We start from the raw sequence: 20,179 nt of genomic DNA, 5'->3' as shown, positions 1-20,179 counted from the left end.
AGTAGAAAGGCCGTAGAGCCTACAAAAAGGTTAAAAGATACAGTTAGAGGCAATCTGGAAAAATGGGGGTGGGAAATAAAATAATGGCATAGAAATGTCAAGAATGGAGTGCAATAGTAAATGCAGCCAAATACTCATGCAAAGTTGTAACAATAGTGATGGTAATGATTATGAAGATTGGATAAAGCTAAAAACATAATATTGGAAAACATACTGCGTGTTTTATTCCTTAAAGTTTGATGGTCTTAAATTTGTTTAATGTTTCAATTAACAAAAAATTCTAATAATATTATTTTTGTTTCAGTTAACATATTCGTGACGATAGCGCGAAGGCTAGCAGTACCTAGCCAGCCACACGAGACCACGAGGAAGAAAAAGAAGAAGCGAAAGAAGCGCAAAAGAGGAAGAAGCGGGAGATGCGCGCTGGCGGCGGCACAACCAGCTGCGGGGGCAACGAGGAGTACGCCGAGTTGGCGGACTTGGGCGGTGGGGGACACTATGGGGCCGGCGGGGCTCATGCGATGGGCGGCCGTTCGACGTACGCTCGCCACACGGGCGGTCGGGGTGGCGGCAGAGCACCGATGCCGGCAGAAGCCGAAGACGTGCTGGGGCCATCGAACGGAAGTCCTAGGAGTTACGCTAGGGGGCGTTCGGGGTTGTACTACTCACCTCCAGGTACTTCTTATACAATAGTGGAAAGACCTAGTTCTGTTATGCATCACCATTCTACTAGAGATTATGCTTACAACTCTTTGAGCAGTCCAAGAGGTAAGATCATAAACAGAAGTAATATATTTCTTTATTTATAATACAGAGTACGCCATATGCACCATAGTTCTTTGTAATATAAATGTATCTTTACCGCAAAAAGGGTCGATGTTTTCGTTAGTTGCTTTGCTTCGCAAATATTATATATTTTTTATTTACTTAATACTCAAAGTGTAAAATTTGAGTTATGAGTAAAACCATTAAGATCAATTGGCGCCTTATGCTACCTCAAAAAGAAATAATTGAGGCGACTCCTTCAAGATCTGCATATAAAAATTAGACACAAGGTGTTAATTTATGGTAGGTAATATTCTATTTATGATCATTCGAACCGTACTTATTCATTTTTTATTTCTATAATTCTACTAAAAGGTTTTTATACTTGACCACAAAAAACACTTTTATTTGCTTTGAGATTTCAAACTACAAACCCACAAAAAGTTAATTAAAATTTGTCGGTTAAATATTGATTAAAACCGCTAGTCCCCCTTTTAGTAGGATTCCTATAAAAGGATGTTTCTTTTACGGTACAATTATTATCACGTTCCAAGTTGGGACGGTCACATCACACGTTTCTACGTACTTTTTGACAAAGCAAAGTGATCTGAGATCTGAGAGCAGATGTATGTAGGACAAAACCTCATGCACTGTTTTTCCTGGTTTAGGAATCGTAATGACTTACTAGGTAAGTAAGAATTAATGAAATCATTCTTTAGTTGCAGACAGTCCTTTCGAGTTGTTGACTTGTACGTTTAAGTTTAGTCTTATATTGAAGAGCCATGGTTTGATGCCAAATTCTTCTAAGCTTTATTTTCTCAATTATCATTTTCCTTGTTTCATTTGGATAATTGTTTCCTTTTAACCTAGATTTTGAGTGTAGAAATATTTTCCAATGCTGCTTGCTGAATATTGTTCACCAACAATTCTGCTTCATTATCTAATTGCTCTGCGTTTAGTAGTGGAATTCTTAGATTTATTTTCTCTTCAAGGCTCGGCTTAAAACTTGCCCATTTCGTTAATTGGTTTGTTAATGAAGGATTACTTTCTTTTTTAATAACCTTGTCATTAATGGTTAAGTATTATTTGTACTAACGAGTATTTCTACTAGCGATTGATCAGAATTCAAGTCTCAAAAGTGGCCAATGTCTAAAAAATTAGCTGCAGCATTCTTAATTAACTGCTAAAGAAGTCTATTAGATCAGGTGTCTTGTTACCAAGACACTTTCTTTTTATAGAAAAGCCATATCCATGACGAACGGCATTCTGTGAGACCAAACAATATCTAAAGCGAACAAACAGCTCACATACAATACCATACTTAAAAGTGTAATCACACATGGCAGTGAATTTTGGCCACTGAAACAAAGAACAGAGAAAATGTTACTAGTAACAGTAATAGACTTCTGGAGAAGAGCATCAGGCAAATCAAGAAAAGATCAGATACAAAATGAGAGAATACCAGAAATGATGGGAGACGCACATACAATAATTGATGACATAAAACAAACCACCTAATGTGGTACGGCCATATACAGAGAATGCCAGATGACATGATCCCTAAACAAATTGTGGCGTGGATACCACAAGGGTGAAGGAAAAGGGGAAGGCCTAGAAGAAGCGAGAGGAAGGGAATTGAAAAAGAACTGGAGGAAAGGGAAATCCCTCCAGGTCTATGGTTAAACAGACAAGAATGTCGGTTAGTAGTCGAAAGGCGTCTAAGAGCGCTGTAAACCAATAGTAGTAGTAGTCTTGTTTCTAACCGTAAGCCAGTCGATAGTGATTCACACCTACGATTTTTAATAGCAAATAAAAGCTTCTTGTTCTTAGTGGTAGTTATTCTAGAGCCCCAGTTCGTGTTCTTCGCATTGAAGTCTCCTCCAATAATAAACTTTTCCCATAAGCTTTTCAGGAATTCAGTATTATTAAAGTAGATAAAAATACAATGAATAATGTATATTTAAAATCTCTATGAGAGCGAAACATTACAGCAATGAAGTAAGCGCCGAAGAGGAGTAATTTTTTTTTATAAAGAAATAACCAGTTTAATTTTCAACACTCATAAAGAATAAACAAAATTGCCAATATATCAACTTTGTCTTTCTACTTAAAACATTCCCCCTTTGAATATTCGTGTTAGCGCTTTAGTAAATCCCGACTTTGTGAAAAAATTTGCATGAAAAGGCACTACAAAATTTTGTTGAATATTCTTTTGACGGCAGTTTGAAGTAGGTCGTTTGATGGCTGCTTTTGGGATGATGATACACTGCTTGAAGGAATTGCTCACTACAAAATTTTCTGCATAGTGTAATATAAATGTCCATAATTTTTATAATGCTTTAAAATACCATTGCTGAACTTACAACTTTTTATAGCTGCAGTGTACCACAATATATTAATTTAACACGACAGAATGTGCGAGAGTAGGATAACTCTTGGATAACGTTGGAAATATAAAAATGACCAATTTAGAACCATGACAGAGGAATAAATAAAAACTCTTTACTTATGAAGAAGTGGTTCAACTAATAAAGAAACTAAAAAAACAATAAATGGGAATGGACGGAATTTTAGCAGAATTATTAAAACATGGAGGACCCGAACTCTGGGGAAGAATTCATTATCTAATACCATTAATATGGACCAAGGAGCAAATGCCGGAGGAATGGGCAGTTGGCTTTATATAGCCAATGTATAAGATAGGAGGTATAGGAATTGCCAGAATTATAGGCTACTTATATTGCTAAATGTAGTATACAAAATTCTTTTTGGTATTATCTATAATAGATTGTAAAAATACTCCGAAAATATTATTGGTGATTATTAGAATGAATTTAGACCAAATAGAGCCACTACAGACAATATATTTATAAGTACTAAGAACGATACAAGAAAAAGCTTATGAATACGACAGAAAAATATGTTTATAGACTTTAAATAAGCTTTTGATGGTGTGAAAAAGACAAAATACTGGAATGCCTTCGTAGTGTAGGTATATCTAAAAAATATATCAGCCTCATAAAAATGACGTTGCAGGGTTCACAAGTCGCAGTTAGAGTAGATGGGGAACCGACTCCGCTATTTGACATAATCGTGGGAGTAAGGGTGATGCACTATCAACTATGCTGTTCAGCCTAGTTCTTGAGGCAGTCATCAGAAAAATCAATGTCACATTAAATGACATATGGGCTATTTAACGCCTTTCTGATTCTAGATATTTGAAGTTAAAAATTAAGCGGCACAATACCTTAATCAAAATTACTCTGCTTTACATATTTAACTTCAAATATCTCAAAACTTAATGACTTTATCATTACGAGTGAGTATATTATTTACATAGAGAGTATTGTAGAATCGAAAAATTGCGCTAAAACAGCAATTTCGTCAGTGGCGTAGAATTTGGAACTAGTCAACCCTTCACTGTTCTCTGTCGTATGCCTCTGGTAATAGCCAGAAATATTTATTTAACATAATTTAATAGGGTGTAAAGTATGAAAAGGATATGTCAAATAGTTTTAAAATACTGAGCAAAAATAGTTTTTAAATTTTGAAATAAAACACCCTTTAAATAGCAAGAAGCAATATTTTATTTAAGTATTTGGGTCAAATATTTTGAGGTCTAGAATCTATGACTCAGAGATTGGACATTCTTAATGAATATCCAATCACTCTGTTTGTCTGTTATACACCCTGTATAACAGATAAACTTCTTCTCTTCTTCTTTTACTTCTTGGAGATCTTTTCATCTGTTTAATTCTAGAGCTGCCTCTGGTTAATTTCCTGGGAGGTAGATGGCCAACTATCCCTCCATTTTTTAGGTGATCTTCCGAGGGGGGGGGGTCTTGAACCGGGCGGGTTGTTTTCTAGGGCAATTTTTGGGAGTCTATTCTCATCCATTCATCTTACTTGGTTGTACCACATCCTCTGGCGCTGCCTTCCCCATCTTAATCTCCCGCAGACATCCTGACAATGCAGATGCTTTGTTGATCTGACTCCTCAGGTCCTTTACTGGGCCGTGAGTGCTTGATATATCTATGCCCAGATAGCTGAATTGCATCACCTGTTCTATGGGGTTGTTCTCAACCAATAACTTACATCTGAGCGGATCTTTTGCTATTTTCATACATTTCGTTTTGTTGGTAGAAATGTTCATATTTAGTTGGCGCCTTACTTGAACGAACTGAAAGAGCTGTCTCTGAAGATCATCTTCTGATTCAGCAATAATTGCTGCGCCATCTGCGTAACACACCATACCAATTCTCTTGTTGCCCATTCTATATCCGAGATTAAGAGATGATACTTTGTTTATAATTTTGCCCATGAGTAGGTTAAACAAGAAAGGGCTTAAACTGTATTTGTCTAATTCCTCCCGGTGTTTAAAAATTTTCAGTGAACTGGTCTTCTGCTCTAACTTTGGTTACGTTGTTGTTATTTAAGTTATGGACTATCTTTGTTAGAATGTCTCCCAGGCGAACTCTGCCAAACGCCTTCTTCAGATCAATGAAGCAAATATACGCTGGCATGCCGAACTCTATAGCTTTTTGTTTTATTTGTTTTATTATAAATACTGCGTCTATTATAGATGGCCCCTTTGTAAAACCTTGTTGTTCTTCAGCATTAGTGATTTGTCTTTCCAGTTTGTCCTTAAGAATACCCGTGAAAAGTTTCATCGTTGTATTTAAGAGGGTTATTCCTCTGTAGTTTTGCGGGCAAGTTTTTTGACCTTTTTTAAATATGGGGATTGTGATGCTCTTATGCCATTCCTCTGGTGTTTCTGTTTCGTTTAAGATTTTTTTTAAGAGTTGTGACAGTTTAGTTGCAAGTTCAGGGCCTCCATATTTTGAAAGTTCATTGGGTATACCATCCGTTCCAGGTGATTTTCTGTTTTTTAGCTTCTTGATCTTTGCTTCTACCTCTTCGTCATTGATTGTAGCACTTATATGTGTTTCGTATTCATTGTATACGCACACTATACACACCCTGTATAGTGTTAGTAAATAAGTATGAAAAATTTTAAGGGCTATATCTACATGCAAAATTAATGCCGGTTTGCTCTATAAACATATGTCCGCAAATGCTTAGTTTCCGAGATACGGGGTGTTGAAATTTTTATTTCAAACTGCCAATTTATTTATTGCTCTAAGACCAGTTGAGCTATGAAAATAAAATTTGGTGAGATTTAGGAGGTAGTTATTACACATTTTTTGACGTACAATTAAGTATTTTTCATTTATCATTGGCGCGCCTACGGGTAATGGTCTGAATTTTTTTAAAGAAAAAAATAGTACGCCACTGAGATATTTCGAATTAAAAATTATTTTTAAATTCCACGTCTAATTTGTGATAAAAAACCTTTCTTGCCTTTTTTGCATATGGTGCACCGTTTTTATGCAGAAAAATAAAACACCTTGACGCGTATTTTTCATTTTTTGAATACATTATCAAGAAATATCCAATAATAATACTAAACTGGAACAATAACAGAGAGTATTACTAATAAGATTTTAACTAGGTGCAGAGCTACAACAAATGTTAAAAAAGACCTCCTTTAGAGGTTATAGAAGAATTTTATATTCATCATTGGCGCGCATACGGGTAATGGTTTGAATTTTTTTAAGAGAAAAATAGTACGCCACTGATATATGTTAAATTAAAAATCATTTTTGAATTGCTGGTCCAATTTACGACAAAAAATCTTTCTTGCCTTTTTTCATATGCGGCGCCGTTTTTATGTAAAAAAATAAAACATCTTAACGTTTACAAAGTATTTGAACTAAGTTTCTATGCAAATGGAAACTACCTCAAATAATTTGTAAGTGTTAAGATGTTTTATTTTTTTGTATAAAAACGGCGCCTCGTATGAAAAAAAGGTAGGAAAGATTTTTTATCGTAAATTTAACGAGAAATTCAAAAATGATTTTTAGTTTGACATATCTCAGTGGCGTACTATTTTTTTCTTCAAAAATTCAGTCCATTACCCGTACGCGCGCCAATGATGAATATAAAATTTTTCTGTTACCTGTAAAGGAGATCATTTTAAACATTTTTTGCAGCTTTGCACCTAGTTGAAGTCTTATTAGTAATATTTTCTGTTATTCAGCCCTATTCTGTAACTTTTAACAAATCGAATAGAAATGACCAAGTCGAATCGTAATTACCCAAAATCGGAATGTTTGATATCTATCGCGTCATTTTTGTGTTTGGATCGGTATTCTGTAACTCATATCGTAATCGAAATCTCTGACTTCTATTTCACGCGGTTCTGAGGAGGTGGCAACCGCGCAGTAACCAGCGAAATTGTGTTCTGTGACCTATTTTGTTACTTGAAATATGACACCGTTGCCATTTCCTCAATGTTTTCATACTTTCTTCATACTATCCTCAAAGTTTTGAGAAGTAAATAAAATATTCGTGTAAATACTGGATGCAAAAAGCTCAAAAGAGGATAAATGGTTTTAAATTAAAGTTAATTAAAATTGATATAAAAAAGAAGATAAACTGATAAATAAAAAAGATAAGTGAAGATAAGAAGTATAAATGCTTTTAAATCAAAGATATTTAAATTGATGTTATTAATTCATTATTATTAATAAATTATTTAAAATTGATATTACTAATAATATGTAATCAGCAAGTTGAAATAACTGCTAAACAGCTTTTCCCAAAAATGGCATCTTTTCTATAATTTGTTCAGACTATGAGCGTTGACTGATAAATATACAAATATACTATTATAATATTTATTTATCAATTAACGCATAAGAAGTCTATCGTATGCTATTCTTGTGCATTATACCATTGATTGCAATTGTACAAGAAATATGCGAACAAAATATGGCAACAATGTGAATGGGAAACATTCAGACGCCAAGTAGCAAATAAATAAGGTTAGGTCCAATTATTATTCATACTCGTACAACATGTCTAAATGAAATATATATAGTTCTCTAAACAAATAACACCACAGACTAAAAATTAAGCATCTAAAAAAAGGTACAAATACTATAAATAATTATAAATAAGTAGTATGTAATTAATTATTTTTATATATAAAATATAAACGTCAAAACAAAACAAAATGCGCTTGCGTCAACCACAATTCCGATAATCGAAATCTCATCTCGACAGGGTAAATGCTGTCGAAGTGATTTCTATTCACATTACGATTGTAGAGATTCCGAAGTAGTTATGGAATACGGATTTGGACTATTTCTATTCGACTTGGTCACTTCTATTCGATTTTACTGACTTCTATCATCGAAATGAGTTACAGAATAGGCATGATTGTTGTAGTTTAGTATTATTATATTGGATAGTTCTTGATGATGTATAAATGAAAAATACGCGCCAAGATGTTTTATTTTTCTACATAGAAACGGTGCATTATATGAAAAAAAGGCAAGAAAAGTTTTTTATGAAGAATTAAACGCGGAATTTGAAAATAATTTTTAATACGAAATATCTCAGTGGCGTACTATTTTTTTCTTTAAAACAATTCAGACCATTACCCGTAGGCACGCCAATGATGAATAAAAAATACTTAATTGTATGTCAAAAAATGCGTAATAACTACTTCCTAAAACTCACTAAATTTAATTTTTATAGCTCAACTGGTCTTACAGCAATAAATAAATTGGCAGTTTGAAATAAAAATTTCAACACCCCGTATCTCGGAGACTGAGCATTTGCGGACATATGTTTATAAAGCAAACCGGCATTAATTTTGCATGTAAAATTAGCCCTTACAATTTTTCATACTTATTTACTAACACCCTGTATTTAGCGTTACTTCAGTATACAGGGTGAGTCACCTCTAACGGGACGGAAGATTACAGCGAAATGGTAAAATATTTGAAAAAATTTTTAAATTAGTAGTGTGTAAGTTGATAAAATCTACATTTTAAAATTATTTTGAAATATACAGAGTGTCCCAATAAATGACGGAGTATTAAAGTTATATTTTTTCTTATGGAACACCCTATATTTTATTGCATTTTTTAATTGTCCGCAAAAAATAAGGTATAGTTTCATAATGCTTCCCTATACCTATGTACAGAGTGTTCTGAGTTATGGTGACTTTTATTAAAATGTAAAGTTTTAAAAGAAGGCTTATTCTCAAGTTATTTAAGAAATTATGAAAAAAAATACTTTTACATCTAAATAGTTGGATATTGGTTGAATGTATTCCATAATTAACTATTACAAAATTATTTACAGGGTGTTCAAAATTTACAGTTTCATTATTGGATTATTCAATGTGTCATATGATGCTTATTTTAAATGGAACACCATGTATATTAATACAACATTATACTAAACGGAGTCACCTCTTTCGAATGGTATATGGATGTCCTATACCTAGGTCTAATAGTTTTTGCTTAATTTGCAATTATTTAAATTCTTAATCTGTAAATCGAGTTTAAAACAAAAGATGTATCTCATTGTATGACATCGTCATTTTATGACAGTACGGTCTGGTAATTATCAAAAATATAAACATCCGTGTATGAAATTCAAATTTAATTGTTCCTAAATATTAATAATCTACGAAAGAGTAGACATGGTACTTACTTTGCATTGGGGAGTGTTTGCAAAATTGTATCTTACCTTCTTAAGTTTACGCTCAAAAGTATCCTGATAGAAGACACCCAAAAAGGACGTTTTTGAGAGATTTCAATGGATTCCGTGCTACTGGTAATGTTGCATACGGAAAGTTAAATAAAAATAAACCAGTTATTTGTGATGACGTCAAGGAGCTTGATGTCCTGCTTTCTGTTACGGAAAACCCAAATACTAGTAAAGAGAAAATTTCGGGTGAATTGTAAATCAGTCAAACGACTGTTAGAATACTTAAGAGAAACCATTATTTTCCGTATAAAACGTATTATACACCAGTATTAGACCAAACAGGATTACGATAAATATTGAACTTATCGTTTATGGACTTAAGACTTTATAGAAGATCCTGATTTTTTTAATGTAGTGTATGCAGACCAATAATATACCTACTTTTCATAATAATGGTCTAGTAAATAGGCATAATTTTCATTTCATTATGATACAGTAAACAAACATTTATTTCGTACTGTTTAAAAATCGAGAGTGACTATAAATATTATTTTTAAAATCAATTTACCGTTTAAGAAAATTATAAATTACGCAAAAACTATGACTCCTAGTTATACAACATCCCTATACCATTCGAAAGAGGAACCTGTGCTTAGTACAATAATTTATTAATATACATGGTGTTTTATTTAAAATAAGCATCATGACACATTAAATAATCCAATAATTAAACTGTAAATTTTGAACACCCTGTAAATAAATGTGTAATAATCAATCACGGAATATATTAATTATAAAATAAAAACCAGACCATAGTGTCATAAGGTGACAATGTCATACAATGCCATTAATTAACTACATCTTTTGTTTTAAAATCGATTTACAGATTAAGAATTTAAATAATTGTAAATTACGCAAAAACTATGAGACCTAGTTATAGGACATTCATATACCATTCGAAAGAAGTAAAATTGTTTAGTATATTTATTTATTAATATACATGGTGTTCCATTTAAAATAAGAATCATATGACACATTGAATAATCTAATAATGAAACTGTAAATTTTGAACACCCTGTAAATAAATGTGTAATAATTAATCATGAAATACATTCAACCAATATTCAAATACTTAAATATAAAAGTAATTTTTTTATAATTTCTTAAATAACTTGAGAATAAGCCTTCTTTTAAAACTTTACATTTTAAGAAAAGTCAACATAACTCAGAACACTCCGTACTTAGGTATAGGGAAGCCTTTCATATACCTTATTTTTTGCGGACAATTAAAAAATGCAATAAAATATAGGGTGTTCCATAAGAAAAAATATAACTTTGATACGCCGCCATTTATTGGGACACCCTGTATATTTCAAAATAATTTTAAAATGTAGATTTTATCAAATTACAAACTACTAATTTAAAATTTTTTTCAAATATGTTACCATTTCGCTGTAATCTTCCGTCCCGTTAGTGGTGACTCACCCTGTATACAGATACACTTACAGATGAATATTTAAACATCAATTCTCTGAAGACCCCAAAATTAACCCTAAAAACAAGGTTGTAAAAATATTATAAATTTTAGTTTACCAAGTTCAAATTCTTAGGCAACTTACAAATTTTCAACAATAGAAGATTTATAAGGAGAAATTATTTTTATTACTTTATCATCAATTTTAACAGACCGTTAGTATAAGTATAGGGATGGCACTATATTTGTAAACGTTCTTTACTTACATATCTTCGTCGTATTAATTTAAAGTCTGTAAATTGTAGAATTTGCATATAAAGGGAACTTTATGTCTTATATACTTCAAGTAAAACAATGTACCAGACCGACTAATAGATTTGAATTGTCTCCAGGAACATACTTGGGCTCTAATCCGAACTTCAGCACGACTTCAGCCTCCAGCCGCACCCCCTCCGCCTCCAACAACAAAAAGCGTCCCATCTCTCCCGAACAAGTCCTTCGCCTCTTCGGGAACAACAACCCTTCCTCGACAGTAGTTAAAACGGGAATCGAAAGACCTAGGAGGTCGCCTGCCAGTAGCCCCCCTTCCACTGCGCACCAAGTCAACAGGGAAGTGAATTACAGGCCGGCGTATGTCCCGAGCATCCACGAGCTGGCGACAAGGACCGTGACAATGGTAAGGGAACCGCAGGATGGCACGCATGGGTTTGGGATCTGTGTGAAAGGAGGAAAGGATGCTGGTAAGTTTAATTAAAATTTACATATGACCGGACAGAGATATTTGGCATGAATAACATTTAAAGAGAGGGCAAGGAAACACATATTCTTGAAACCCGTAGAATTTTTAATTTCTGACTAGATTTTCGACTTAAGACCATTATCAGAGCTATTTTACAATAAAATTGGCAATGCAAGAATATTTAAAAATACAGGGTGATTGATTAGTGGGGTAAAGCTTAATAGATATATATATATATATATATATATATATATATATATATATATATATATATATATATATATATATATATATAAACATGAGATGTAGATCCTTGAAACACACTCAGTGATCAAAAGATCCAAGGTTAATGGTTTGACGACCACTCAAAAAAAAATTTTTCCCAACCCGAAATGGTGGATGTGTGAATTGTTCGTAAGGGGATTTTTCCACATTCTCTATTTCATCTGTTTGATTTTATATATGTATATATATATATATATATATATATATATATATATATATATATATATATATATATATATATATATATATATATATATATATATATATATATATATATATGAGCAATATTTCTACTTTTCGGTGAATTTTGTGGGGAGGGTCCTCGGATTTTCTTCAAATTTTAGTATGTTATTGGACCTATTTAAAAAACGTTATCCTGAGAGTTACAGACCCCTAGGGGCCTTAGAGCCCTAGATAGGGCCCGTCAAAGACCCAAAAAAGGTCGTTTTTGCCGTATATTTGACAGGCTGTCTATCGGCTCCCATTTAACCGATTTTGACTTACCAAACGTCATTGTCTTTGTAATTTTAAGTAGTTTTTTCAGTGACAGTTTCAAGGCTTTAGTCAATAACCCTGATTTTTGGGACCATTTTAAGCAACGCTAAAAATTTCAAAAAATTTCTATTTTCAAAAATTTGTCAAAAATCAAATTTTAATCCGATTTTCATTTTCTGGACGACAGTTTAAAGGTATTAAAAAGGGCTTTAAAACGATATTTTGTGAGTTAAAATCCATTCAGTAGAAGTGGAGATAAAACAGATTGAAAATAGACATTTTTGTAAAAATGGGGTTTTTACGGATTTTCAAAGTGCTGACACGTTTTGGGGTATATATTAAATTGTACAAAAATTTTTTTACAGGCAGTTTTTTATAATAATAATAACGTTTCATTGGAGATTTTCTTGGCCCGAGCCTCTATCTACCTTATATAACCCTCTAAAAATGAGTATTTTGTTACTCAAATGAGGCAACTTAACAAACAACTTACGGCTTATTTCTATCAATCAGATAGTCTGAAGACTTTATCTATCACAGATGATAAAAGTAGAGATTAAGACCTTTTATTTAAGGGTTCATACAAACTTCTAGGTAGCCTAGAAGTGCAGTTATGATATTTTAAAGTCTTAACTAAAATCAAAGTATCAATTCTGTGAACGCTACTTTTATAGACTAAGAGCCGCTATAGATGAAATTTGATAATTATTTTAAGCACTATAAAAGCCTAAAACTTAAATAGTAGAACCTAAAAGAAAAGCTATGAACACTCTGCCGTCACTTTTTAGAGGCACACACCTCGACAGTGGCGCATCAAACATTCTACTTATGGAGGGGATAAATAAATTAAAAGGTACCCTCCCTCACTCCCAGAATTATTTTTTTTATTTTTTAAAGTTATACGTGATTCAAAAATAAGACTCAGTGTAATTTCAACCTGCCTCCCCTGTTTTCCTACCCCCACCATCAAAAAGTTCATTTCTCGTTTTTTATTTTTTTTAGGTGGGATGTAATCAATTTTAAAATCTCAAAAAATTCACACGCATACTTGTGGCTTTTACAAAACATGCCTATTTTTTATAGACACGTAGGTTGAGTGACGTAACCTAAAAAAAAATTATTTTTTTATTTTTATAAACTTTTAAACGAAAAACTCTTTTTTGGGGATTACTGTTGGACTATTTTGTTTTAATCTTGTGTATTTTATCAAATGCTATATTTCTAATTTATTTCAGAAGTTTCCGTAAGGTTCTCCATCTTCAAAAATCCAAAAAATTGTTTTTCGAGGGGGTTTTTGGGGGTTTCAACGTATTTCTCCAATTTTTAAATATTCTACAGGACACAGTTACTTCAATTTACATATAATCTATAAAAAAACATTAATTTAATCTATTTTGAAGTCTATAAAATAGGGAAAATCACCAAAAATCCCCTAAAAAACAGTTTTTGGATTTTTTGGTGGTGGGGGAAAGGGGATGGGGGTGGTGTGTTAAAATTACACTGAGTTTTATTTCTTAATAACGTAGAACTTTAAAAAATTAACAAAATTGAATTCTGGGTGTAAGGAAGGGTACCTTTTAATTTATTTATCCTGTTCATAAGTGGAAAGTTTGATGCGCCACTGTCGAGGTACGTGCTTCTAAAAGGTGACGGTATAGTGTTCATACGTTTTCCTTTAGGTTTTATTGTTTAAGTTATGGCCTCTTATCGTGCCTAAAATAGTTAACAAATTTCACCCATAGCGGCTCTTAGTCTATAAAAGTAGCGTTCACAGAATTGATACTTTAATTTTAGTTAGGACTTTGAAATATAATAACTGTACTTCTAGGCTACCTAGAAGTTTGTGTGAGCCCTCAAATAAAAGGTTGTGATCTCTACTTTTGATTTGATATAAATACTTCTACTGATTGATATAAACAGGCCATAAGTTGTTTGTTAAGTCACCTCATTTGAGTAACAAAATACTCATTTTTAGAGGGTCATATAAGGTAGATAGAGACCCGGGCCAAGAAAATCTCCAATACGAAGTTATTATTTATATAAAAAGCTACTTCTAAAAAAATTTTGGTACAATTTAATATATACCCCAAAACGCGTCAGCACTTTGAATATCCGTAAAAACGCGATTTTTACAAAAATGTCCATTTTCAATCTGTTGTATATCCGCTTCTACCGAACGGATTTTAACTCTTGAAATATTGTTTTAAAGACCTCTTTATTACCTTTAAACCGCCGACCAGAAAAAGAAAATCGGATTAAAATTAGATTTTTAACAAATTTTTGAAAATAGCAATTTTTTGAAATTTTTAGCGTTACTTAAAATGGTCCCAAAAATCAAGGTTATTAATTAGAGACTTGAAATTGTCACTGATAAAACTACTTAAAATTATAAAGATAATAACGTTTGGTGAGTTAAAATCGGTTAACTGGGAATCGATATACAGCCTGTCAAATATAGGCTAAAATCGACCTTTTTTGGGTCTTTGACGGGCCCTATCTAGGGCTCTAAGGCCCCTAGGGGGCTGTAACTCTCAGGATGACGTTTTTTCATAAGGTCCAATAACATACTAAAATTTGAAGAAAATCCGAGGACCCTCCCCACAAAATTCACCGAAAAGTAGAAATATTGCTCATATATATATATATATATATATATATATATATATATATATATATATATATATATATATATATTGTTATATTTCTATTTGATATGAAAATTAAAATTTGATAATTATAGACAAAATTCAATTTAATATAAAATATTTTCAATTTTCTCAACCACGGGTATATAAATTTAGAACAACCTGTATACAACAAATTGTTATATTTAATTTTAAGAAGTGATTAAATAAGACTCAAGTGAAATCGTTAATAAGTCATTATCGTTTGTTCGCGGAAGGATCGATCATTAGCCGATGCCAAATAAGACTAAGTGGAAATAGAGAATAGGTCATTAGAATTTGTATATAGTAGAAAGTAATTTTAGAATGGGAATTAACTATTTTCTTTGAAATCCATTAAGCATATTTAGAAAGTTTAAAAATTGGTTTTGAGGAATACTGCGAATGAGAGTTGGTGGTGGAATTTTGATTTGTGAATCTGGAAGGGATATTTAGAAAGTAGGGGAATGAATGACAAATAGAGATCAGAATGTTTTGAGCTGTCGAGAAGTGAAGTCGAGTAGTAGACGGTAGTGTACGGAGAGTGAGAAAGCCTGTGTAGTTCCGTGAGTGTGGAGTATCTATCGTAGAACGAGAGGTAGGCCAGGTTGAGAGTAAAAGAACCTCCTTGAGCCAAGAGTTCCCGGTAGCTGATTGCAGTTTCGAAAAAGGTAGAACACAGCATCACGACAGAAGCAGGAAACGAGAGCTATACGAGCTAGTTTCAGAGGAGAACATTACTGGAAGCCAGGACGAGGTTTGGATTGCAGCCAAGGATAGCAGGAAACGGGTCTTGTGTGAAGACATTCTCAGTGCACCAGAAAAAGGTCAGTCTCATTTGTTTGGACATGAATGTATGGGTTTTTCGTAGTAAATACCACATTTAAAATTGAAGAAACATAATCAATAATATCAGAAAAGCTTCATCAAAATTAAATAGAATTGTTGCTAATAAATCATAATAGTTAAATGTTAATAAAAACTTTCAATTGGAAATCAAAAGAAAATAAGATTCCCATGTGTAAATGTTATGTTTAAGAAAAATAAGATATAGCAAATATTAAGCAGTGATTGCCATTTAAATAAAATAAACAATATTTTGATTACAATTGTAACCCATATGTGTTATTATTTTACTCTTTTCTTTCCTATCCCGATTAGGAACCATTAAGAAATACTTAGAAGCCACGTATGTAAGTAATTAATTTTAAAAAAAAGCCCTGAGATTGAAAACATATTGATATGTGATCTGGTAAATTAATTAGATTATTATTAATGCATTGATTAAATTAAATGACATATAAAAATATTATCTCATATCAATAATCAAGATCACAACAACTGTCGTCCAACGTGGAGGGCATTGTAAAGTATTTCTAGTGGCAAATTTGAAGGATAGAAAGAGTAAAGCCGGTATTTGAAAATTTATATGCCTGTGGTAAAAAGTGAGATACTTACATTTGATAACATAAAATTTTAGATCTCTTTAGGTACAAATTTTACATAACTGATTTAATATTTTATTTTACGATATTACATTTGATATATTTATTGACAATTTATAATATTTGGGTGAGAAAAAGTCGTCTTGGTAACATACTAGTAAAATTTCATATTTGGCGGGGACAGTACTTCTTGAAAACAAATGTCTGTGACAAGAAGCCAAAGCAAAGACAACAAAAAACAAAAAGAATATTCAAATCAAGAAAATAATTCAGACCAAGAAGATATTTTAAACACAACAATCATGGAAACAGAAAAAAAAGAATTGTCAGAATTAGAAAAGATATTACAACTTATGCAACTACAGTCAAAAAAAATGGATGAAGCAAAACGAACAATGGATGACAATCAAAGAGAAACAAAACAAGCAATGGATGAAGCAAAAAGGACAATGGAGAAAAATCAGGAGGAAACAAAACTAGCAATGGATGAAGCATCAAAGAAAATGGATAAAGTGGATCAAAAAATGGATGAAACACAACAAAAAATGGATGAAACACAACAAAAATTGGATCAAAAAATGGATGAAACACAACAAAAAATGAAACAAGCAATAGAAGAGAACAACAAGAAAATGGAGGAACGCATAGGAAAGTATGAAATGAAAATTAAAGATCACATGCAAGAACAAGAAATGAGAATGAAGGACCACATGAAAGAACAAGAAATGAAAATTCAAAATAAAATGAAGGAGTTAACGAATTGCCAGAAAAAAGAAATGGAAAGTTTGGAAAACAAGTTGCAAAACGCTATTCAAGCACACATAGAAGAAGTGGAAAGAAAGATTGCGGAAATCAATACTCAACAGAATGTCGGAGAAAGAAGAGAAATGGTTATACATAGCACAGATGACGTGAAGATAAGGTTTGGCGGGGATGTAAGAAGATTACACCCAGTGCCGTTCATAAATAGCCTAAAAAAGAAAATACAGCACATCGGAAATTTCGAAACAGCAAAAGAAACTATCAGAAATCATCTAAAATATGAAGCAAGCCTATAGTTCGATTGCAAAGAAGAAGAATTTGACAGTTGGCAACAATTTGAACAAAAATTTTTGAATTATTTCTGGGGAAAAGTCCAACAATTGGAAATTAACAAGGAATTGCAAAATGGGAAATACAATGATAGGATGGGTATATCAGAAAGGACATATGCATTACAAATTTACTATAACGCAAAACATTTACAATATAATTACTCATCGGAACAATTAGTCGAACTGATTGCAAGACATTTCGAAGAAACGCTGGAAGACCATATCACATTGCAAAACTACAAAGACATAGATAGTTTATGCCAATTCCTACAAATAAGAGAATCACGTTTAAGAGAAAGAAAATCAAGAAGGTCGCGAGAAGATTACAGGCCCCGAGAAACACAGGATTACAGAGATAGAAATCAAAATAGGAGGGACTATACAAGACGAGATTTTAATACCAGAAGGGAAAACGAAAATAGAGACAACGGAAGAGGAAATTATGAACAAAGAAATAGGCAATGGAATGAGGACAGAAATCGAGAATACCAGAATAGAAACACCACACTCGCAAATCAAGAAAACAGAAATAATGGTAGACAAAATGAACAGGGATATCGAGAAAACCGAAACAGATCCGACAGACCAAGAGAAAATAGAAGAGAAGTAAATAATACCCAGACAGATGAATATGACGGAGAGAGACATTATGACGAAAATATAAACTACGATGAGCAACCGGCGTTTTTTCACGACGGCGCTCACTAAAAACCAAAAATCAAACAGGAATCTTTTGTAACCCCAAGGAGTTTATTAAATTGGCAAGAAACAACGAAAAGAAAAATGGAGTTAATTTAAAATTTGTGGATGGATTTATCAACGAGAAACCAATTAAAATTATGATAGACACTGGATCTGAAATAACATTGGTCAACAGAAAACTAATAGAAGAAGTTAACTTAACAAATTTAATTTACAAAATACCTAGGGTAAATTTAGTGGGCGCAAACAAACGGACATTGGCAACTATAAATGAAGGCATACGAGTAATGGTACGACTGGGTAAGAATATGTATGCACTACAATGTGTAATAATGCCAAATATGTCACATGACATGATAGTAGGAGTTGACGAATTGGCAGAAAAACATGTAGTGATAGATTTTAAAAATAATACGATGAAACTAACAGAAGAAAAAGAAAAAGAACAGGACAAGGAACATGAGAAACAAAATACGGACGAATCAGGTAAAGAACAAACAGTGGAAATGAATTTGGCAGCGAAGCAAGGACAAAGAAAAAAAAGGAGAAAAGGTCGGAAAAGGATAAAAGAAAATGAAACCTGTGGCTCCTCAAAAGAAGAGTTGAGCCCAGAAGAAGAAAGTTTGAGAGTATCAGAAACAAAGGAAACCTGGGATTCCTCAAAAGAAGAGACGAGCTCAGGAGAAGAAGAAATAAAGCTAAAAAATGAAAGTGAAAAGAATATGATTGAAACAGTAGTATTTGAAGAGGAGGTATATGCAAACGAGGAGGCAGAATGCACGGTAAACATGTGTGAAGAATCTGAAATAAAAGACAGAATTACATGAAGTAGATAGTAAGTTAGGATATAAGACGTAGATTAAAGTAAGGAAATATACAGGGAGTTGGTTTTGCCTCGAGAAAATTTATTTAAAAATGCAGATAAATTTTATCGAATACAAGGCGGGGATTTGTTATATTTCTATTTGATATGAAAATTAAAATTTGATAATTATAGACAAAATTCAATTTAATATAAAATATTTTCAATTTTCTCAACCACGGGTATATAAATTTAGAACAACCTGTATACAACAAATTGTTATATTTAATTTTAAGAAGTGATTAAATAAGACTCAAGTGAAATCGTTAATAAGTCATTATCGTTTGTTCGCGGAAGGATCGATCATTAGCCGATGCCAAATAAGACTAAGTGGAAATAGAGAATAGGTCATTAGAATTTGTATATAGTAGAAAGTAATTTTAGAATGGGAATTAACTATTTTCTTTGAAATCCATTAAGCATATTTAGAAAGTTTAAAAATTGGTTTTGAGGAATACTGCGAATGAGAGTTGGTGGTGGAATTTTGATTTGTGAATCTGGAAGGGATATTTAGAAAGTAGGGGAATGAATGACAAATAGAGATCAGAATGTTTTGAGCTGTCGAGAAGTGAAGTCGAGTAGTAGACGGTAGTGTACGGAGAGTGAGAAAGCCTGTGTAGTTCCGTGAGTGTGGAGTATCTATCGTAGAACGAGAGGTAGGCCAGGTTGAGAGTAAAAGAACCTCCTTGAGCCAAGAGTTCCCGGTAGCTGATTGCAGTTTCGAAAAAGGTAGAACACAGCATCACGACAGAAGCAGGAAACGAGAGCTATACGAGCTAGTTTCAGAGGAGAACATTACTGGAAGCCAGGACGAGGTTTGGATTGCAGCCAAGGATAGCAGGAAACGGGTCTTGTGTGAAGACATTCTCAGTGCACCAGAAAAAGGTCAGTCTCATTTGTTTGGACATGAATGTATGGGTTTTTCGTAGTAAATACCACATTTAAAATTGAAGAAACATAATCAATAATATCAGAAAAGCTTCATCAAAATGAAATAGAATTGTTGCTAATAAATCATAATAGTTAAATGTTAATAAAAACTTTCAATTGGAAATCAAAAGAAAATAAGATTCCCATGTGTAAATGT

At 32.6% G+C, this 20,179-nt stretch overlaps 1 protein-coding gene across 1 annotated transcript in view; it reads left to right on the top strand.

The window, feature by feature from the left end:
- The first annotated feature begins 310 nt into the window (after window positions 1-310).
- Window positions 311-20,179, top strand: part of LOC114328107 (disks large homolog 5) — a 272,549-nt gene continuing 252,680 nt past the window's right edge. Inside the window, exons 1-2 of the mRNA XM_050657116.1 lie at window positions 311-768; window positions 11,200-11,547. Of these exons, the coding sequence (XP_050513073.1) occupies window positions 417-768; window positions 11,200-11,547 (700 nt within the window). The 5' untranslated portion in view covers window positions 311-416. The remainder of the gene's footprint in view (window positions 769-11,199; window positions 11,548-20,179) is intronic.

This window comes from Diabrotica virgifera, chromosome 7 (assembly GCF_917563875.1).
Source record: "Diabrotica virgifera virgifera chromosome 7, PGI_DIABVI_V3a".
Taxonomy (NCBI): domain Eukaryota; kingdom Metazoa; phylum Arthropoda; class Insecta; order Coleoptera; family Chrysomelidae; genus Diabrotica; species Diabrotica virgifera.
This window is presented reverse-complemented; position numbering and strand designations above follow the sequence as displayed.